Source organism: Gastrolobium bilobum, unplaced genomic scaffold, assembly GCF_033153095.1.
Source record: "Gastrolobium bilobum isolate Gb01-03AN ecotype WA unplaced genomic scaffold, APGP_CSIRO_Gbil_v1 utg6170, whole genome shotgun sequence".
Taxonomy (NCBI): domain Eukaryota; kingdom Viridiplantae; phylum Streptophyta; class Magnoliopsida; order Fabales; family Fabaceae; genus Gastrolobium; species Gastrolobium bilobum.
The window spans coordinates 183,466-206,971 of NW_026896618.1; the positions used below are offsets into that span (position 1 = coordinate 183,466).

A 23,506-nucleotide genomic window follows, 5' to 3' on the forward strand; every position below is an offset into this window, starting at 1 on the left:
TAAATAGGATCCTTATGACATAATTAGGTATTAAGACCTATTCTATTGAAGAGAGACGACGATGGTGCTCAGGGAGAGTCTTGCAAGGAGCTATTTCATCTTCTTCTTCTTGTGATTTACCAGGTTTATTGAATATTGAATATTTAGCCATGATAATGGTTGGCTAGTACTTTTTATTGTAGTTAGGGTCACGAACCCTATGTGAACCCTCGTTACAACGGATTGATTTATGGTTTTTCGTTTATATAATTATCTTTACTTTTACCTTGTGCGTAATTTCTATTTTCTTTGTTAGACTTGATCAATCTAATAGTTGATGATAGTTTGAGGGTTAGAACCCTAGATAGGAATATTGGGGTTTTCATCTTGAAAGGGGGTAAGATAACAATTATTATGCATGCTAGGAATATATGTGTATTTAATTGCGGATGCTTAAATTATTGCGTTCATTGCTTAATGCCATGAGGAACATTGCAAGGAATTGGGGTTCCAATTGGGATTAAAGGGTTAACCTTGGAAGGAATTGGGGGTTAACTATTAATATGTTCAGATAATAATTTATCTGAGTAATTATATAATTGAATATTGTAAATCAATCCAAAGTAAGAAGTGGGGATCATATGGTGAGTGTACTCTAGCTACAATGATTTTCTCTTATTCACAAAAATCAATCTTCGCTCTTATTTTTATTCTTCAATACAAAAATTCAAAAACAAGTCTTTATTTTCAGTTCTCAATTTTACACAAATCGACAATATTTGTCACAAACTCTTTGAACTCCTCCAGTCTTGAAAGGGCTATTAATTGATATACGATCACAATCATTGTGGAGACGAACTTTACTTATCATTATATTACTTGTGCGATCGATATACTTGCTGGGAATCTTCAATCCTAATGAAATAAAGCAACTAATGTGTGATTTCTATAGGCAGTTGTTTAGTGAAGAGGTAAACGATAGAAGATGGTTGACATGTGAGAACTGTTGGCTTAAGCTGTCGTTGGCAGAACTTCATAGCATGAACTTGCCTCCTTGTGACCAGGAAATTGTGCAAAAACTCTTCTCTATGGGTGCTTTCAAAGCACCTAGTATTGACGACTACCCTATTTCTTCTTCGAGAGACAGTGGAATAGATCAAAGTTTAGGTGTGCAATGCAATTAATGACATGTGGTCATTTCCATAGAAAATTGCTGAGGTGAACTCTACTTTACTAGTGCTAATTCCGAAAACAAAGAAAGCTGAATCTATTTTCCAATTTCGTTATGCTCAGTCCTCTATAAAATTTTGAGTAAAATGATTGTTTCAATACTCAAAACAGTAATGGAGAAAATTATCTCACCATATCAGGTAATTTTTGTGCCAAATAGACAAATACAAGATAATATAATCACAGTCCAGGAGCTTATTTGTTCTATGAACAAAATGAAGGGGATGAAAGCTTTCATGACTATTAAGATTGGCCTTGTCAAGGTTTACGATAGGGTTAGCTGGAAGTTTTTTAGAAAAACCTTGAGGAGATTCAGTTTCCTGGTGAATTGGTCAACCTTATCACGCAATGTGTTTCTTCATTGAAAATCAACATATTATGGAATAGAGGGAATACTAATGATTTTTGGCCATCAAAGGGCTTGCGCCAAGGTGATCCTCTTTTTCCATACTTATTTGTCATGGCATTGGAGAAATTAATGCATATTATAAATACCGCTTGCAATGGTAACCTATGCAAATTGGTAAGAGTGGGCCAAGGATCTTTCACTTAGCCTTTGCAGATGATTTAATGATGTTTATGGAAGCTAGTAAGGAGCATCTCCATATTCTCCTAAAATGCCTCAACCTATTTGAAGAAATGTCCAGGCAGAATCTTAGCGTGGAGAAGACCATTGTCTTTTTCTCTAAGAATGCTCCTGAGGAGACTATTAAAAAGACTGTGTATGCTAGTTATTTCAAAAAAGCCAAGAATGTAGGGCGGTGCCTAAGTTCTATTATGCAACATTGGCGTGTAATTATGAGCTTATATGATAGAATTATGGATGAGGTTAAGGAGATAATGAATAATTGGTTGAATCACCCTTGCTCAATCGGTAATTTCTGCTATCCCTTTCTTCCAAATGCAAAGCTGCAAGTTACCTACATCAGCATGTGAGGATATAGAGAGGTTGTAGAGGGGTTTCATATGACGTGACAATGAGAATAGCAGGAAACATCACCTTGTTAGTTGGAATGTTATCACCTCGCCAAAGTCAGAATGTCGATTGGGTTTAAGACTCCTAGAGCAGATAAACAATGCATTCCTAGCCAAAAGAGCATGGAAATTTCAAGCTGAACCTCAACATCTTTGGTCTCAGGTGCTTCTTGCGAAGTATGAGAATGATAACAGAAGAACTAGGCTATTTGAAGCTTGAAAGGGTGATTCTAGCTTGTGAAGGAATCTTTGTAAAGTCTGGTATTCTTTGGAGGGTTAGTTACTGTGAACTCTAAGCAACGGTAGGGAGGTTCAATTCTGGAAAAACAAGTGGTTACATGGTGCTGGTTCTCTTAAGGAGTTAGCTATGAATGAAGATTTGTTTTTGGATGATAGCACTTTGGTGGCTAACATGGTTACACCGCCTGGTGCTTGGAACTTCACAACATTTAGGGAGTGGCTTCCTGAAAATATTATTGAGGCAATTCGAAGTTCCCTTTCCCCATCTCCGAATAACGGTCCTGACAAAAAGAAGTGGTTTTTTCTTGGGGGTGTATTTATTTCGGTAAGCAGCATTCCAGTAATATGGATGTGGGGGAGGAGGCTAGGAATGTGTGGAATCGGCTATGGGCTTGGAAGGGACCGCAAAAACCAAAGATTTTTATGTGGAAGGTTCTCTATAATAGGTTGCTTACAAAGCTGAGGCTCTCTCAATGGGGTACAAGTGACCCTACCTGCCCTTGTTGCGGGCTTGAAGATGAAACAATTATCCATGCTCTACAAGATTACAGAGGAGCAACTCAACTCTGGCTGAAACTAAAGCCTGAGTTACAAGGTCATCGTTCTTCATAGTAGACTCATCACATTGGCTAATAGAAAACATCAGTAATGTTTCTCCTGGACCTGCTTCGGTTTCATGGTTAAATATGCTTATTTTAAGTTGCAAGAAATTATGGCATTGGAGGAATGTCGTGTATCATGGGGGTGGGGCTCCCCCTTTAGAGGTTAACAAGCGGGTGATCACAGACTTGATGTTTGATGTTGAAAAAGCTAATGTTGGTGTTGTTGGTAGGCTGTCAGGCATCGACAGATCCACACTAGCATTTCTTGACAGTTTCTGGATGTTAGGTTTGTCAAAATTAATTCAGATGGGGCAGCTCGTGGCAACCCTGGTCCAACAACGTGTGAAGGAGTAATTCACGAATCTAGGGGCAACTGGTTGTGGGGATTTACTCTTCGTTTTGATGTGTGCTTATCTTTTAAAGCTGAACTCTGTGGCATTCTCTGCAGTTTGGAGTTGCCATGGAATAAAGGGTGCCAAAATATAGTCTTGGAAAGTGATTCAAGTAGCGCAATCAATGTGCTTACTTCTGATAATATAGCAGTCTATGAGTTTCATCTTGTCTCTTGTATATGGGCACGACTTAACAAGACTTGGGATGTTCGTTTGCATCACACGTATAAAGAAGGGAACATGTGTGCATATTAGTTAGCCAATTTCATTCTGGATTATTGGGACCTATGGGATAAGATTGTCCTTTAAGAGCCTCCGGGTGATATTTACTTAATTTATCCGGCAGACCTGACTGCTGTAGGAAGGGATCATGCCGTTGTCTATTATTGATAGGATAGTAGTAAGTTTTCTTGTTTTTTTCGTTTTGAACTCAATAGAGATAACTTATCTGCATTTATTGAAAGAAAAAAAAAATGAATCCAAATTTATTTTTAGTTTTTTTTTTCGTTGTTGTTTGTTACAGACGTGTAAGCATTTTTTATTTATACTATTATATATCTTATCAAAATTCATAATGTTCGGTATATATTTGAATTCATCTATTTAAAATTTAAAATAGTTTATAATCCAAATTTTATAGAAAAATCTTTTAAAAAATTCAGTATATATTTGAATTCATTTGTTTTAAATTTAAAATTGTTTATAATCCTAATTTTATAGAAAAATCTTTTAAAAAAAGTACACACAAAATTAATCGAAACCAAACAATTTTTTTGTATATCTCAGTATTGATTTTCTAATATGCATGTCTCTATATTTATACTATTCAAATTTCAAAATATTTTCAATCAGTAAAAAAATATATCTTAAAGTTGAAGTTAGTTTTTCATTTTTTAACTAGGTTAGTTTGAATGGATAATATCTAAATTTAAAAATCAATTACCAATATTATTATCACATCTAAGTTTTAAAGATAGAGTTAGGATATTCTAACTACCAATTTTTTTTACTATCACTCCACTATCACTTTAATCACCATTGGATTAAAGAAAAAGTTGAATGAAGAGAGAGAGAAAAAAATAACTTTTGAATCCAATGGTGATTAAAGTGGTAGTGGAGTGGTAGTAGAAAAAATTGGTAGTAAGAATATCCTACCTTTTAAAGATAATATTCACTTAAAGATAAAACTGTACCTAAAATATTTTATATATATTGAAAAAAAGATTGGATATACTTATCACAAAAAAATTTATCACTCTTACAATCAATTTAATCACAGTTGATTTTCGTTAATTTAACGATTATAATTTATTAGAAATTAATAAATATGACACAATTTATTAATTTTCAATAAATTATAACGGTTAGATTGACAGAAATGAACTGTAGTTAAATTAATTGTAAGAGTAATAAATTTTTTTAGTGATAAGTTGACCTGTTCGCATTGAGAAATAGTTATCTTACGTTACACAAGATTATCTTATACAAATATACAAATATAAGATAGTGGGATTCGCATTTTTTTTTATTAAAAATAAATAATGAAGCTAGCTATTTTGCCTCTATTTTATAAGATAAAAACATCTCATATATTTGTTAAAATATTAATCCAAAAGTAAAAGAGAAAAGAAGAAGAAGAAGAAGAAGCAAACCCTGTGTTTCAGTGGTTAGGTTTTCTTTGAGCTAAGCACACGACACAAGCAGAGCTACTTCACTTCACTTCACATTCTATGGTTTTGGTTTCAAATTGACACGCATCTGCGAAGAAGGAGATAAACAATCCAACTAATTTGCAACCATGACGGGTACTCATCATTTTCAATCTTCTCCTCTTTTTTTCCCCATTTATTTTCACTTTATTCTATGGTTTTGGTTGCAAAATTTACAATTCAACTTATTTCCATTCAAACGTCGCTGTTTGATATTTTTCCATAGTGATGCGATTCTTCGCTGTTATTATTATTATTATTCATTTTCTGGCGATGTATGAAAAAATATGGAATGGATTTTGTTGATGATTGATTATGTTTAGACACTGCGAAATTCCCAATAGCATTACGACAACAGCGTTAAGCCTTCTTTCTTTCTTGCCATGACCATGTGTATTACACAGACTACATACAAGAACAAGATATGGAGATTGAAGCATTAGAAGCTATACTCATGGATGAGTTCAAAGGTTACTTTATGCCATTTAATATGTATTTTTATATATATATATATATATATATATATATATATATATATATATATATACTAACACACACATACTTGGCAGTTTACTTGTCATTTGTTTTTCTGACTGAGAAAAAGGGGTTAATTTTTCTGTTTGACATTTCATGGTAGAAATACACTCTGGTGAAAGTGGCCTAAGTACTTCCAACCGGTGTTTCCAAATAAAGGTCACTGCACAGGTAAAATTTCCTCCTTCTTTTAGTGCAGTTTCTAATGTTATACTTTTTTTTTTTTAATTTGTATTTGTATTTTTATATTTTTGAAGTCTGAAGACCTGGTTTATGACAGAATACAATGGTGTCAGTTTGATTCATGTAGTAGCCTGATTCATGTAGCCGACCCCACCTATTGGGAAAAGGCTCATGTTGTTGTTGTTGAAATGTATGGCATGGATAATCATTTACCCATGAAATCAGTTTGTGTTTGAGTTATGTTATTGAAATCGGTATCTTTTGATTAGTAGAGCAGAATTTACCTTTCTTTTCCGTATTTAACAAATTTTTTCTGTTACTTAAAATAAGAGCAGAACATTTTCCTGTTGCATGCAGTTTTCAGAAACTCGTTGAAATTGTTTGGAATTATATTGATGTTTTCATTTGGTAAAAAGTAAATTGTGGTGCACAATTTATTGGGGTTTCAGCTTTAGGAGATTGAGAAGTTTGATTTACTTGCATTACTTTTCTCTCTTCCTTTGGTTGATGCAATGTACTTAGGCAACTGAGACGTCTTTCCCATAAAATAAATTGGCAAAAAGTTACCCTTCTATTTATCTTTATTATGTTATACATGTGTACAGGATGATGAGCCAGATGGGTCAATTACTAATCCAGGTTATTTTCTTTTTCTTTCTAGTTGATTTTTTTTTTCTTTTCCTTTTGGCTTTCAGTTTTACGGAACATGTACCTTAGATTTTGAAATATCTTCTTGTTATTCTCCCTAAGATATGGCTTTAACTTTGGAGCTTTATTTACCAGCCTTTCTACATATAATCTTCTAATGCGTCATGTAAAAAAGATGTGGTTGATATTTTTGTTGCAGCTCAACTGGCTTTGATCTTCTCACACACAGAAAGATATCCCGATGAACCTCCACTTTTGAATGTGAAAAGGTTAGTATTGCTATTATTATTATCTAGTGTTAATTATTGTTTGTCTGTCCAGTTAATGTCAACTGTAGTACATTTTTTTTTTCTCATTTATTATACACTAACATTAAGATGCCTTTTACTATATTTCATCTATACTTAACAGTTTGCAAGGACTTGCTACTGAAGATTTAAGGACTTTGAAAGAAAAACTTCAACAAGAGGTGGTCTTTTATCGTGTAGTTTGCTGTTTAATGTTTGAGCTGATCTGGTCTTTGTGCTATTCTTGCACTGGTTGTCATCCACCTTTAAAGACTTCTTAATAGCCATTCTGAGTTTAATATGTTTCCAGTTGTTTTGTGTGCATTTTCATGGTGCACAATGGCTTATGGTTATGGTACTCAAAATATGTTGTGGATACTTGTCAGGTTATGGAAATTTTGATGCAAAACTTGTGTTCCACAGGCATCTGAAAATCTTGGTATGGCTATGATCTACACACTTGTTACCTCAGCTAAAGAGTGGTTGGCTGACCGGTTTGAAGACTCTGGCGGGAGTACTGAAGCAGATGAGGCAGCCAAAGAGGATGTAAGACTGTCTTCTATTTTATGAATTTTCTTTTGAATTTTTTGTTTGTTAAATGCTTAGTTCATTTTTAAGCATAAAATACTATAGATTTTATTTTATATTTTTGGTACTTTGTTAGTAAGCTGTGAAGCACAGATAAGTGCACATTTGGAACTTTTGGAATCACATAGTGTTCAATATGGATATGCATATTTCGATAGTATAGAGCTTTTTATTTGAAATAAGATAAATATAACTTCATATACAGCTTGGATGGCTTCATATGGCATGCTACTTAAGCTGATATGCCTAGGCTGTAAAAATCCTTGGAGGAGCTAGAATCAGGATAGTTACTAGATGTACTCACATCTTTTTCCTTCTCTGCTGCCTTGAATCCTTGATGCTATCTGTCCACCATGTTTTCCAATGCACTTGTGTTTACAGGCTGTTTCTTGGGCCCCTACTCTATCTTCAGAGTCACCATCAAGTTTCTAAGACATCAAACTTAGGGAGTGGCAATTTCTTCATTTCAATTGGTGGATTGATTGTATATAAACACGTCCCAATTGTGGATTGGAATGATGATTAAAGAAATTTGTGCATATTTAAAAAATAATTGTGATTCCATTAGAATTTTTTTGGGAGAATTCCAAATAACTCTTGTTATAAATCTTTTTACCATGAAGAAAAATAACCAATGTAAGTGGTTATTCTCTATAATATATTGGCTTAAATAGCTACTCTGAGTTGTTATTATTCCTAGATGGTAACTATTTTTTTTTTCAGACTTCCACTTTTGTAATTCTTACAGAAGTTCCCCCCTTATATTGCACATGTTAGCTGAGCATATAGACTATACATTCATTTTTATTTATAATTATTTGTTGTCTATTTTAGTATGTTTTGAAGGGTAATCATTTAGTTCTTAATAGTTGTATTAGTAAAGGTAGTAGTAGTGGTTTGTTTATGTCTTCTGATATTCGTACTCTGATTTCAACTTAAGATGAAGATGTATTTTCTTCCATAATATATTGTTTTTATGATTTTAAACATTTGCTTTTAAGTTTAAGTTGAAAAAGCTGCCTGACAAATTTTTGTCTTTCCAACATTCTTAGATAGTGGTACCCCACGGGGAACCAGTTACTGTTGACACATTTTTGGCATGGAGAGAAAGGTTTGAAGCTGAACTGGCACTGGAACGAGCCAAGTAAGCCCCTTAATATTTGCTCTTATACTATGGCACACATTTCTAATCTCTATATATTTACGATTTTGAAATACTAAGGTTTTCTATAGACTGATGAATCTTTTTCGTGCGACACCTGCTTATCAGTGGGGGTAGAGGTTTTAAAGGCATGTATGGCAAGGAGAAGACAGAAAAGAAAAGAGAGAAAAGGGGGGGAGGGGGATTGTAAATTTGTAATGTACCATGATGAGAAATAACAGAATAGAGTCGGTGATATTTATAAAGCATTTGTCAATCTCTTCCCAAATTCTTCTATTTCTAACTAGTTAACTATAATGTTTAATTGCCTGCAGTAACAACTTACCTTTTGATGCCAAAAAAAATTGTCCTTATTGCAGGCTAATGCCAGAGTCTGCGCTTTCAGCTCCCAAGGAAAAGAAGCTCAGTGGTAGACAGTGGTTTGAAAGTGGAAAAGCGGTACTTTGTTGTCCTTACAATAGCTATTCATACCTTGATGTCTTAAATTTTAATATTTCTGTATTAGAAATTCTACATTTCAAACAGATAATTTACTACTAACAATGAAAATATATGTTGAATCTAAATTATTTTATATTTGACTGTAAAGAACCCGCTACTAGGAATTAATAATTTCTAAGAAAGGGCCTGTGGGCTTTAAAATCTTAAAAAAAAAAAAAAAGGTCCTTGGTGCCTCCTAAATGAGACATTATAAATTGAGATAATTATTAGAAAAGAGACCTGTTGGCCATAAAATTTATCTCAAGTGGCCCATTAAACCACAAGTTCTCTCCGTAACAAGATTAACCACACTAGTGGTTAATGCGTTCTGGTTGTTGAATATGATTACCCACGGGTCCTTACAAATAAATCTCCCTTAAAACACTTCATAACAGAATTAACCATACTTTTGATTAATGGGTCCTCCTATTTCTTAAATATCATATCTACTGGTAACTTAAATAATTCTCCATTAAATTTTATGAATATATAAACAATACCAGCAATTTTTGTATGTTTACAGAAAGGTGCAGCTACTGTCCCTGAGGAATTAGATGAGGAGGATGAGGATGATATTGACTTTGATGATGATGACTTGGAAGGTAGCTCTCTCTCTCTCTCTATATATATATATATATATATGATTGATGTGCAGTTTCTTAGAAATAAATGCTTTCTTATTTTGTCTAGTAAGTTTATTATAATTTATAATGATAAAATTACATTTCTTATCTGTGTCATTGCAGTTGATGAAGAGGATATGCTTGAGCATTATCTGGCTGAAAAATCTGATTCATCTACACACTCTTCCAGGAGGGCTAGTTAAATTGCATATGCAGCATTATCGGGCAGTGTTTTACAGTTTGCCTTGCTGATTTTGCGGAGGTTCTGCCATCCTTCTAGGACACCGGAGGATTTGGTTTTTTGATATTATCTAGGGAAAATGAGTATTGAGCAGAAGTGTTTCATATGTGACATTGTCTTTCACTTAAAGCGCCGTTTGATGTGAGAGAGATATTTTTTGTCTGTAGTCGACAGCCATGTGTTGTATGAAAGCAACAACTTATGGACAAACAACTATTCAACTCAATATAAAGCACAAGAAATAAGATGCATTTGTTTTATTGTGAATGTGTGTGTATCAATGCAAAAGTATCCTCTAAGGAACTAAGAATCCTCATCTGCCCTTTTTATCTCCTTTCAAATCGAGTATCAAGATGTCTGAATTTGGATTCTTTCAACTTTGGAGATAGACAGCTCGAGTCTTAAAAAATTTAACTTCTGTTTCCCATTTCTTCTCTTACTGGTGTGGGGTTATACGCATGATGAATGAAATACCAAATTCTTGACCAGTCTGGTTGACAAGAATAAAACAAGGGCACCTTTGAATGATTTTTCTTCTTCTAAAAGTTATTTTTTTTTCAGAAAAAAAAAAAATATTTCTCAGAAAAAATCTGTTTAAATGCCTGCTTTTAAAAAGAGTATCATAAAAAAAGTTAATTTTTTTTTTAGAAGCTAAAAAGCAGAAGTCAAAAGTTAATATTTAAAAAAATATTTAAATAACTTTATTTTTTTTTTTATAAAAACCACTTCTAAAATAAGTAAGATATAAAAAATATTTTTTTTGGAATCCCATCCAAACGGGTTATTATTTAGCAACCACTTTGTAAACGACAATCCATTTAGCTCAAGGAGTCAAGGCCATACTACCCATCGCCTCCTTTTTTTTGGCATTAAAGGTGCAAGGTCTGAAGCATAATATAGGTAATTGGCCAAAAGATTGAACTTGCAAGGTGTGGCCCACTGAGCTCTATATTAGCAGACTTGCAACGAGGAGTTTAAAATTTACTTGAAGTGTCTTATGCTAAACATAATTAAATTTATTGTTATATATAGTTATCTACTTTATTTTGTGTGTCATTCATATTTATTATCTCCAAGACTCCCAACTTTACAGCCCATAGGCATAGCCTTTAGCTGTTTATCATGGTAATAATAAAGGGTAAAGGGTTGGATGTCGCAAAGCTCAAAAGGTTTTTCACCATCTTTCAAATGCATGCAGTTCACATGCAATGAATTCAATGACTATAGTTATGTACTTTATTTTGTTTGCGTCATAGTCATAGCCTTTATCTGTTTATCATGGCAATAATAAAAGGTTGCATATCGTAGAGCTCAAAGGGTATTTTAATTTTTTTTTTTTATAAATCACATATATCTTTTACGAGAGATAATTCTGCTCGGGGTGAGTTCAAGATTAAGATTTTAAAACCTTCTTAAAGATGATAGTGGAGAAGATCCAACACATACTCTTACATCCACATGCTTAGTTTTCATACGCCAACTGAATTACCATCAATTGATAAATTTTCCATTTTTGGTTACCGAAAGGTTGAGATTACTTTGTTACCCACATTTTATTCCAAGAGTACAAACATCTAAGGTAAATTTTTCATACGCCAACTGAATTACCATCAATTGATAAATTTTCCATTTTTGGTTACTGAAAGGTTGAGATTACTTTCTTACCCACATTTTATTCCAAGCGTACAAAACATCTAAGGTAAATTTTCAATCAATTGTTAATTATATTTAATAAATTTTTTAAAATTTATAGTAAAACCAACAATTAACAGATATTTAACATTTTATCTCGGAAACGGTACTCATCTCAAAAGTTGGGAAGAAAAAGATGTTTTTTTAAAGTCAAAAATGCCAGAAGTTACTATCAGAAATATAAATTTTATAGATTATCTACCAAGAGAAAAAATTTAAAACGAATTTTAAAGAGTACCTACCAAAAACAATTGCTAACAACAGGCATAGAACCAGTGCTCTAACGAGCTAATCAATCCGCATTAACTATGGATATAAACAATTTTTTTATGTATGCATAGAAAGAATTTCTAGACAAAAAATATATATTTGATAACCTAATTTAATTTTATACCCAAATAGAAATAGATTGTGTATTTAATAAATAATATTTTTAATAAATATAATATATTAATGCTAATAACATATTCTACAATATATGTATTTAAAAGTGTGCTAAGAAACAAAAAGTAAAAAAAAATCGTATTTGTATCGATTCATTCTCTGAAATAAAAATAAATCAATTTTATCAATTGTTATTTCTAACAATTTATGTTCCTTAGACTTAAAATGAAGAAAAAAATATTTTTAGAAACGTTATACACACTCTTAAATTAATAACATGATTGGTCACTTTTCAAATTCAATATGTTATCCCCAAAGATCGTAGGGAGGAAGACTTTTAAACAATAAACATATTGAATGCTAATCTTTTTATTTGTAATCTCAACATTCAAATATTTTTCAAGTTTGAAACAAGCATCAAATAATAAGCCAAGGACAATTTTCATTTTTCTTGGCAATAATACACATACCCTTTCTGTTGTACAACTAAAATTTGTCCTCTAAATCTTATCATCCTTTTCTAAGTCTAATTTTTTTTTTTACAAGGAAATATGCTTTCTCAATATCGTGACATACTGTCATTAAAACTGCAATATCAGCATTGATCATTAAGTGCATGCAGTCCCACCATAAGAATAAACATCAGCATTGGGATGAGTATTCAAGGTTTTGCAATATCAACTTCTATACACAGCCTTGATCAGTCATGGCTTGAGCAATGGTTAGAAATGCAGAGATGACTGCTCCATGTACCAGAGCCCTGACATACATAACAAGCATACAAATATTAACCAACCAGGGCTGCATACTTGGAATAAAGGAACCATCCACTCCAAACTCCAAAGATGAAGGATCATTCAAACAAAACCATTACTGGAGAACTAAACCCACAATATAGTTAGTTATATGATTCCAAAAATATCAAGTATCTTTTACCCAAGAAGAATTTATTACAAACTAGTTTGAATTGTGTTTTTAAAAACAGTTTTTTGATTTTTAGATCAAATGTTTAATAAAGCCTATTTTGTAAAAATAGTTCTAAAAATTATAACTGTTTTTTAGTTTTTAGAATCAAATTTAAAGAACATATCTGGGTTGTTGTTGTATTGTGTTTTGATTTTTAACTTTCAAAACAAAAACAGAAAACACAGAAAACACCTATTTTATTAACTATTCTACAAAATAGTTTTAAGAACAAAAAACATAGAACACAATCAAAAACATATATTACTGCAATTTGCCTTACAATATGAAAAATTGGGAGGGGCAATGTTGTAATTTCCTAGGTCTTCATCTATTTACTTTGGTTGGTCAGTTCACATTGATCACAAAGAAAAGGTGACACAGGTCAAAAAATTGAGGGGGGAAGGAAGAAGATTCTTCCACTTAAAGTCATCATTATAAGGGGTTTGGAAGCAGGATTTCTTTATTGGGTAGTGATGGAAATGAAGAAACTTCAAATACCCCATTTCCAATGACTAGTTTATACAAGAACGCTTTTTATTTTGGATAAAAATTAATACAAGGATGGTTCATACAGGTATTTTAATTTTTTTGTTGATAAAAAAAATTGCATCTCACAAATGGCATCTTGTTCATAGATAAATAAACCTCGTCACTTATCTTCTTAATAAAATATATAGCTGATGAACAGCTTTACAAGAAAATAGTGGTATGATTTTCATTGCTATTGTTCATATCAGTATCAGGAATACATTATCACTATAATTCTTCTAAATTAGCATATTCAATACTCAGAACATCAAGATGAAAATCATATATTTTGTTCTGTGGGAGGAAAGAAAATTGAGAAAGGGAAAAAATAAAGAACTAATCAATTAGGATGTCTACTGGTAAGTAAAGCATATAAAGTAAGTAGCTTTATCTATATCGTTATGTTACACAAGAAAGCACTTACTCAGGGCTTTCTTTTTGATAACCAAAATCAGTTGCGGCTTTCATAGCTCTCTGATAAGTCTGCTTCATTGCTTCCTGCCAAAAGAATTAAACAGTATACAACTGATGCTTACCAAAGTGTGAAAGAGTAAAAATTAAACAAGAGTAACTCAATTTCCACATCAGCTAGCCAACCCGAGAAAAATAACCAATAAAACACATGAAAAAAAAAAAAAAAACAGCTTTTGGAAACTACAATTTCATTTTCTTTTTTTTCAAAATAACATGGAAGAATATGAGTTTCATACAATTTGAATAGGAAAAAGAGTTAAAAGAAGATTATGTATCACTTGATGACCACAAACCTACAAACATTTACAATTCTTCAAAGGCAAACTAAATGATTTGTTAGAACAATTGATTTGAAAGAACTGTAAAGAACCTTGGGATACACCACCCCAAAAGCTAGCTCAAAGGGTGGGAGTGTCCAAGTCCTTATAAACTCCACATTAGTTGCTCATACAACCAATGTGGGACTATATATCTCAACACGCCCCCTCACACGAGAGCCCATTGGGCTTGAAGAGTGGAAGATGCAACAGGCCCAGCCTACCTGTGCTAAGAAAGTCCACAAGAGAAAGTGGGGGGCGGCGAGGCTCTGATACCATGTAAAGAACCTTGGGATAAGAACTACCTGCAATTTGGATTCAAAATCCTCCGGTGACCAGTGCATCAAACTGCATTCATGATTCAATTCAAGTTCTCCAGCCACAACCTGCAAGCAAGGCGAACGAAAAATTAAAGAAAGGTCCATCCAAATGTCATGTCTAATATTGATGTCAAATCTGCCAGCCACGATCATTGATGTAGTTTTTGTTTAGGTTAAGGTGAGACTATGTGTGCATATACATACGAAAAATAAAGTAAACATCTCACCCCTCCAGCACCAGCAGCCATTGCAGGAGCAACGAAAACACTAGCTTTCCTCAGAACCTGAACTGCCTCAGGGGTACAGGGCATGTTTGAGCCTAGGATTCAAATAATAACAAGTAGCTTCCGTTAGTATGTATGAGTAAGAAGAGGAAAAATGTTACATATTGCATCTTACTAGAACAACTACCTTCTACTAGTATACGACAACCTGAATTAACCAAATTAATGGCATCAGATTGATCAATTTCATTCTGTGAAGCACAAGCAAATGCAAGATCACACCTTTCATTCCAGGGTTTTGCTTCATCATAAAATTTGGACCGAGCATAGGTCTTTGAATAGTCTCTACATATGCCAATTTATGAACAAGGACCCTTAAATTATAAATAATTGCAAGCATGAAGAAAAAACAAATGACAGAAGTGATACAAACCGCAAACTTCTCTGTTGAGCTTTGATGTCTCTCAAAAATGATATTTTCATGTAGTCAAATCCATCCTCATCAACCAAATATCCTCTAGAATCTGACAAATGCTTTTGTTAAAAACTGCATAGTCCTTGAAAAGACCAGGGTACATAAAAGGACCTCAAAATGTTATGAAAATCCTAGATTTAATTACTAGTATTCTTAACGATGATTAATATTACGATGAAATCCAACATGCAACGATGAAGCACAGACTTTCATTCTTGTTAGAATAAAAGAATACACAACATCGTAGCAGATGAAGTAGCCTCTCTATATTCATAAAAAACCAAAATTACCTGATACTGAAATGGGAACAGCACCATAAGCAATTAGCTTCTCTAAAACATGCATCGCAATCTTTCCAGAACCACTGACAACACATCTACAGGAAATTATAAATCAGAAGAGTATTCCAGGATCAAAAGTGTGAGACACCAATTTAGGAAGCAGCACATTTCACACTGGATAATTGATTTGAAAAAAATCTAAAAAGATTAACAAATTTTTTTATTGAAAATAGGAGCTTCCAAGCTTCGGATATTAATAGAATTATGAATTCAAGAAAAAATAATCAAATTGAAAAGAAAAGTTTAATGGGCATGTTGGCCTTTATATGTACCAAAAAAAGAAAAGAAAAGTTTAAAACCCTCGTAGGAATATCTAATAGCAAGAAATGAAGGTTGCAGCAATAATAAATGAGCCAGTAGCAACAAACTTTATAAAATGGTCTAAATTAAAATAAAAACCTTAATCCCTTGAGTTCTTTGTTCATGTCCGCAAGCATGAGCTGGGCAAAGAAAACCTGCAGATTCATGACAAACTTGTTAAATTTAATAACTTGAAACAATAGATACAGAGAATAATGCTTAAGAGATTGCTCTTTTTCTTTTTCTTTTTTATTTTTTTTTTAAAAAAAAGGCATGCACAGTAAATCAATAGGACATGCCATAAAAGGATATCTTGTTGAGCACAATTAGTACATAGTCACTCATATTTTCACATCTCACCATACATCCAGAGAGAGAGTAAGAATCAAAATTTGAAATTACCAGCCCATAGCCAGTAGCTTCAGGTCGGAGACTGGAGCCAGACCAAAATATCCTTGGCCCTGTAAAACTTCCCTGCATAAGTAAGGCATAAATATGAAAATACCCAACACAAAGGGGGGAAAAAAACTAGTTTTCCTTTCTTGGTTTGTAAATGTTAGAGAATAATATAAACCATTAAAAAGGTCATCACCCAACACCTTAAGGTTTTGGATTAAAGTGGTTCTTTACATGGTATCAGAACTTCAGTGACCACAAGGTCACAAGTTCAATCCTCACCGCCCCCCACTTTCTAGTAGGGGGTATATTAGATAATAATATACCAAAAATTGGGCCTGTGTAATATCCACGCTTCAAGCCCAAAGGACTCTTGTGTGAGGGGGTATATTAGATAATAATATAAACTATTAAAAAAGCGATCACCCAACACATTGAAGTTTTGGGTTGAAGTGGTTCTTTACAGTAAACATATGATTCCTCCAAGTTTGCACATACATAATCGTTTTTTCTTTGGCCATTGGGCTTTATTCTATTCATGTTTTAATATAACGAGCATCAAGCACATAAAATTCCGATCTGAGGAATAAAAGTACAGGAGGAAAACACATAATAAAAAAAATGATAATTCCACCAAACAGTTAGTTAGGATTTAAGAATGTTTGAATTACCTGATAATGACCAGCTAGATGTCGATACTGTCCAAAAAGATACCCCATTTCTCGAGTACCAACGCCCATTTCCTCTGATGGAAGGTCCTAATATACATTCATTACAAGAATAATATGTAGCACAGACCTTGAATGTGAATAGGTTAAATGATACAGAAAAAGAATCTACTTTCAGTTACCTTGTCAGGACCCAAGTACCGATACAGCTCACTCATGAAACTTTGGCAAAATCGCATAATCTGCCAGCTTATCAAAGTAACATTTAGCAATTATAATACTACTCAAGCAGAGAGTGAATAAGTTGAACGTTCACCTCATTATCACTTTTTCCTTTTGGATCAAGATCACTTCCACCAGCTGCTCCTCCTAATTTGTATGGTGATAAAGCATTCTTTAAAGTCTGCAGAGAAGGAAGTGTGTTGTATAAAGTGGTCCAATACAGAAACGCAGCTTGCAATCTAGATTCTTAACTTTTGTTGATATGTGAACCTCATGTTTGTCAAATATCAACAAATAAAGCCTTAGATAAACATCCTCACTCAACCAAGACCAAGACCTTATACTAGTATAATTAGTATTTTGAGTAAATACAGGTTTTCCGACCGAATTATTATATTTCCTGATTAAAAGTAGGTAGACCAGACCACACAAGATCTAAGCATGTTAAAAACATTTTAAAGATTTCAATGATCTTTATTTTAGGAATTTTTTTGGCAATATGGCATTGAATATTGAGGTTCACAATTTTACCATGATAGGCAAATAAGAACTTCGAAAAAAATTCTTATCAAATATGTATACACATGCATGCATACACGGTGTGTGTGTGTGTAAAATATATGTAAGAAAAAAAAATATGCGTCTTATGTTTTTATAATAGGTATCCACTACCGCCTTAAAAATCTGTTGTGTTCTAAGATATCCACATTCCAAGAGCCCCCCAAGAGAATATTTGGAAGAACTCCAACTTGCTAAAAGAGAAGATAGAACCTCATGCATAGATTGTAAAGTCTACCTTGGAGTATGTGTAGCTACGCAACAAAGTTGGTGGTTTTAGAGGTTCAATTAAACAAAGTTCTCTGTAAATCAATTTGAATTTATGTCGAAAAAATGTACCATGGAGGCTATTTTCTTGATAATACAATTAATGGAAAAATATCGAGAAAAGAAAAAGGACCGACATAAGGTGTTTATTGATCTCGAGAAAGGGTATGATAGGTGTTATAAAATAATATAAACCATTAAAAAGGCCCTCACCCAAAACCTTAAGGTTTAGGTTTTGGGAAGTGATTCTTTACATGGTATCAGACCTTCAGTGACCACAAGGTCACGAGTTCGATCCTCATCACCCCCCACTTTTTAGTGGAATTAAATAAGCATAAGGTAAAATCATAAAAAAAAGGCTCTATGGCGGGTTCTAAGAAATGTTCTATGGCAGGTTCTTGAGAAAAAAAGTAACATCAAAGTATGTAGAGACAATCAATGATATGTATGACGGTGCTACTACATGCGTGAAAGCTTGTAATGGAATATCAGATTATTTTTCTACCACGGTAGGTGTATGCCAAGGCTCTGCATTTAGTCTTTATCCTTTTGTTTCTAGTTATGGATGAATTAACAAAAGATATCCAAGACGAAGTTTCATGGTGCATGTTATTTGCAGATGATATTGTGCTTATTGATGAGACTAAGACTGATGTTAATAAAAAAACTAAAACTGTGGAGAAACACGTTGGAGTCTAAAGGATTCTGTCCATTTGCTTGGACATGAGGTACTCAAGAAATATGCTTTTAGATTTTTGGGATCTATTTTGCAAAATGGTGAAGAGATTGATGAGAATGTAAATCATAGAATTAGAGCAAATTGGATGAAATGACGCAAAGCATCAGGGTTTTTGTTTGATCACAAAATTCCTTTGATGCTAAAAGGAAAGTTTTATTGAACAACAGTAAGACATGCAATGTTATATGAAGCTGAATATTGGCCGGCACATAAGCAATATGAACATAAAATGGGAATAGGGGAAATGAAAATGTTAAGGTGGATGTATGGCCATTCAAGGATGGATAAGATAAGAAATAAAGATATTCGACGAAAGGTAGGAGTAGTACCGATGGCTGAAAAGATGAGAGAACATAAATTGAGATGTTTTGGGCATATAACGCGAAGACCCCTAGATGCTACCGGGAGAACAAAAGTTTATTACCAAGAATTTAACACAAAGAAAGAAGAGATCAACCGAAACTTACTTAGGGAAAAGTAGTAAAATAAGATTCGCGGATGGTTTGTCTTAGGACGAATTGGAGGAAAGCTATTCCTATGTTTCAAAGAGTCCCTATTTCATCATTTTCCCATATATTTCCCCTCCATTTCTTTATTTAGCTATATAATTTATTTCCTCCCTATTTTATTTATCTATTTTTATTTTTACTAATTTTTTCTATTTTCCTCTTATCTATCTTTATTTTCACTTTATTATTATTTTTATTTAAGTTTTAGTTTTCAATTTTTATTATTTTTTATTTTTTTATGGGTTTTATTATTCTCCTTCTACATAAGATAGGTATCTTATGTTGTAGAGAGAAAATGGGTGGGCTCCACCATTACAAGAAAAAAAAAAAAAGATGAGGTGCGAAAATCGAAGTGAGAGAGTAGGAGAGAAGTAATCTTATGTAAAAGGAGAGTAATATTTTCCTTTTTTATTTATTTATATTTTCCTCTAATTTTTTCTTTCTTTTCATTTGGGTTCATCGACCACCGACCCCAACTAGTTTGGGATAAATATGTTGATAATATTATTGATGTTGATGTTGACACTTCTTCAATGCTATTGCCCATGTGTGTGAGCAAGCGCACATGTTTGAGTATTTATCTTCATATCTGTTCATCAGTTTATCCTTTCTTTAAAAACAGAATACACCCCGCTACATAACATTATCATTGACATTAAAAATAATAATAAAACAAAAAGGTGGGTTCTACTATTCTGGGGATAACAAGTAAAAATTAAGAGTATAACATACACCCCAAATGTAAGGGGTGTAATTATTTAGTTTACCACACACAAAAAAAGAACATAAAAAAAGCAAGAAAATCTCTCACACATGCTGCACATTCTTGTGGTTGAAAAAATGAGACCATAGACCTCTAAGTGATGGACAAAAAAAGAGATTATATCAAAATAAGCTAAGTTCTGAAAGAGCTACATCATTAGTTGTAGGAGAAAACGTCATACATTAATACCAAAAATACCCATAATACCTGTTCAAAACCAAGGAACTTGGCAATACTTAAATTCATTGATGGATGAAAACGAATACCACCCCTACATGGACCCATCGACTGGTTAAATTGTACACGAAAGCCCCGATTAACATGCATCTCACCCCTATCATCCACCCATGGAACTCGAAAAATAATCACTCGTTCAGGTTCCAACAAGCGTTCCATGATGTTAACATAACTGAAACATGAGAATATTAATAAGATGCATGCATCCAATACTAACGCATTAGCTTTGTCAACTGTAGATAGATAAATAAATTATAACCCTTTGAATAAAAACTCACTGAAAATTTTTTGCTATGACTCTCTCAAGAGCCTGAACTGCCTCCTGGACTGCTTGAATGAATTCAGCCTCATGAGGATCCCTTTTTAGTGTAGCTTCAAGAATTGATCCCGCTGTTTTTGACATAGCAGCTTCAATCATAGAATTGTCAGAAAGAATGTAAGTATTTTTTATAAGAATGATAAAGAAAATAAAGGAAAGTGATTGAAAATGTGAGAAAGGAGAAAGAGAGAGAACAAGAGAGTCTTGAGAGGTTTCTTTGAAATCTGATATTATTGAATCCGAATTACTCTAATCAAGGAGTAATCTATTTATAGTATACAGGGAAGCTTGCACAGCAAGCTTGGAGTACTGAGATGTAAAATAAGATCAGTTACACCTTATCAAAACTAGCATAACAACCTGAACTAATCTGCTAACTGTCTAACTCACTGTAACTAACTACTGGTGTAATATAATCCTATAGGCTCGGTTCCAGTGGATACCAGCCACCTACTAATAGAACTCAGAAGATACAGATACATATGTGAATAAAACATTAGAGAAAATACATTCTCCTATAAACAGAAGAATTCTTATCACTTCCACATGATTATTTAGCGTGGAAATAATGGAATCAGAACTTTCCAAGCGCGAGAAAACGAGAGAAAGTACATCGAGAGAAAACAAAATTCCTCTGAATTGTTCAGAGTGTAAACTAAATTTTGCAAGAAAACTAAATTTTGCAAATTGGCCATTAAACAAGGGGAGGGAACAAGTTAGTACAACAGAAAGAGGGAACAAAGAAAAAATGGTCGTATGCTATAGCATGCTCTCAAATCCCTAAAGTAATTTAATCTCCAAAAGAAGAAATAATGCAGTAATTTTTAATCTAATAACTTGTTTGCACTTCATACTACACAAAGGATCCGTTGAAATGTTGAATGCAGCAGTGAAGCATATCCCTATTATCCGATATAATTGATCAAATGCATCTTTTTTTCTAAACAATATAGTTTGTTGTGAACTTATGACCACTAATTAAAATGATATGAGCAATTGATTCAAGTATTAGAAAACACAGTATACAACCATCAACATTTTCAAATAAACTGAAAATACTATAGCATTCTGAGATGGCCAACCTTTTACATAAATGGGCTTGTCAACTGTAATTTTATCTTTGGAGGCCATTTGAAGACGAAGAGCCTCTTTGTGAAGCAAACTATTATTGTGTTCTTCAAGGGCACTCATCTGCATATTTCTACTGCCCTCATTCCCATAAGGATTTCTTCTATGCTTCCGGCCATACTCCCTGCAGACCGAGCAGAAAATCCTCGGCGTCCCATCTTTAACATCAACATAAGCCCATTTGTAGGTGTCTGCCCATTCCTCTCTCCATCTTTTAACAACCTTCTTCTTCCTTTTCATTGGCTGGGACTTAGACATATCTTGAGCATCATTAGGAAGCTGAGAAACCATCCCCATCTGCTTGCTCTCACCATGCTCTTCTGCGGAAGATTCACGCAACGGCGCACCAATTAGAGTAGTGTTACCAAATGAAGGATCATCATCCCCAGGTCCAATTTCTAAATCAATTTCTTCACCAATGTCCCTCACAACTAAGTGATGTCTCTGTGCTTGCTGAATCAAATTCATATCATCCATTGCGGAATTCATCCCTACTCCACTGGTTGGCAGCAACATTCAGCATGACAGCCCTCTCCACAAATCTAAAATGCTTTGCTTTCTGTCAAGACAAACACACCAAATCACCAATTTTCATATCTGAGAGCTAATGGAACAAACAATCAAAACTCATTTACATAATGATCGCAGAAAGGGAAAAGTTACTGTATGACAGACTCTAGTAGAAATCATAACAGTGGCATTATGTAGGCCAGTCTTCAGTTCTTCAAAACCACAATAAACAAAATATATCCCAAATACTAATGTCATTTCTAGTGCTCAGACAACATTGTCATTGAACAAAATCCCTCAACCCCAGATTTAGCAAGTAACCATTTGAATTGACAATCATTTGCAGCGGAAAAATTCAGAATCTTCACAATACACAAAGCTAGAGTCCCCAAACTCAATAAATGATGGAGAAAAAAGGTGGTTTTTTTTTGGCCAACGACCCACAAATTATAATAAAAAATTTAGAAACACCCAGAACTTGAATTTCATGGCCGAGCTCAAATACCTTGAGGATTTGAATGAAAGTGATAAACTTGGAAAGGGGAATTTTTGAACATCTCTCTATATAACTTAGTCTCTCCTCCTCGGAGTGAGATCAAAGAGGGGAGATTGCAGCTGTGAAAGGAAAAAAGGTTGAAACTTTAATTTGAATTGGAGGTTAGTGAGTGTTGGGGTGGTGCTGAGTCCTGATTGGAACAAAACAAAGTTCGTGAATTTAATGATTCTTTCTGGGACTTAACCTCTGTTTGTTTTGGTTTGTCCGAAATTGAAAGTGGTAGAGATGAGAGGAGTGAAGAGTGACGAGGAAGAACATATCATCATGTATGTGATGAGTGATGTGATGTGATGTTGATTGTGATCATCAAAATCAAAACCAAATCAATTGGCAAACCAAACACTCTTTGCATTAAGCGTATATGAATGGAGGAAGAAAAAAAAACATTTTCTATGATTTTATTTTGTTTTATTTTTTTATTTATTTTTTTATAAACATTTTGTTTTATTTTTTAACTATTATATTATGCACGAGAAAAAAAATCGATCAATTTGTCAAAAAAAAGTTTGTCGAACTGGATATAAATTATGTAAATGGCCAATAAAAAAGAAGAATATGCATTTAAAAAATATTTAATTTGGTTGATAATTTTTTATTATTATTATGATTATAATACTTGAAAATTCTTCAAATGTAGCTTTTGTAATTTTGTTGTTGTCTTATACTAATAACGAGATTATAAAGAAAATTTGTCACCCAAGTGTATCCAAAATAAAATTGAACCAGAGACAAGAATTATT

The 23,506-nt window shown here is 33.3% G+C and overlaps 2 protein-coding genes across 2 annotated transcripts; one reads left to right on the forward strand and one right to left on the reverse strand.

Moving 5' to 3' along the window:
* The first annotated feature begins 5,053 nt into the window (after positions 1–5,053).
* On the forward strand, positions 5,054–10,140 carry LOC133301038 (uncharacterized). Its single transcript, XM_061500635.1, has 11 exons — positions 5,054–5,223; positions 5,532–5,597; positions 5,765–5,832; positions 6,450–6,483; positions 6,692–6,761; positions 6,904–6,961; positions 7,203–7,325; positions 8,420–8,511; positions 8,889–8,967; positions 9,533–9,611; positions 9,756–10,140. Exons 1-11 carry the CDS (start codon positions 5,217–5,219, stop codon positions 9,833–9,835), a joined length of 756 nt encoding a protein of 251 aa, XP_061356619.1. The 5' UTR covers positions 5,054–5,216; the 3' UTR covers positions 9,836–10,140.
* A 2,195-nt stretch (positions 10,141–12,335) lies between these two features.
* LOC133301037 (uncharacterized) lies at positions 12,336–23,031 on the reverse strand. The gene is made up of 16 exons (XM_061500634.1): positions 22,716–23,031; positions 21,655–22,259; positions 20,532–20,661; positions 20,224–20,425; positions 17,275–17,361; positions 17,141–17,200; positions 16,962–17,048; positions 16,297–16,368; positions 15,994–16,049; positions 15,544–15,629; positions 15,212–15,302; positions 14,966–15,123; positions 14,782–14,873; positions 14,540–14,620; positions 13,868–13,941; positions 12,336–12,709 (listed from the first exon to the last, which is right to left on the reverse strand). Exons 2-16 carry the CDS (start codon positions 22,214–22,216, stop codon positions 12,634–12,636), a joined length of 1,914 nt encoding a protein of 637 aa, XP_061356618.1. The 5' UTR covers positions 22,217–22,259; positions 22,716–23,031; the 3' UTR covers positions 12,336–12,633.
* Between the last annotated feature and the right edge of the window lie 475 nt (positions 23,032–23,506).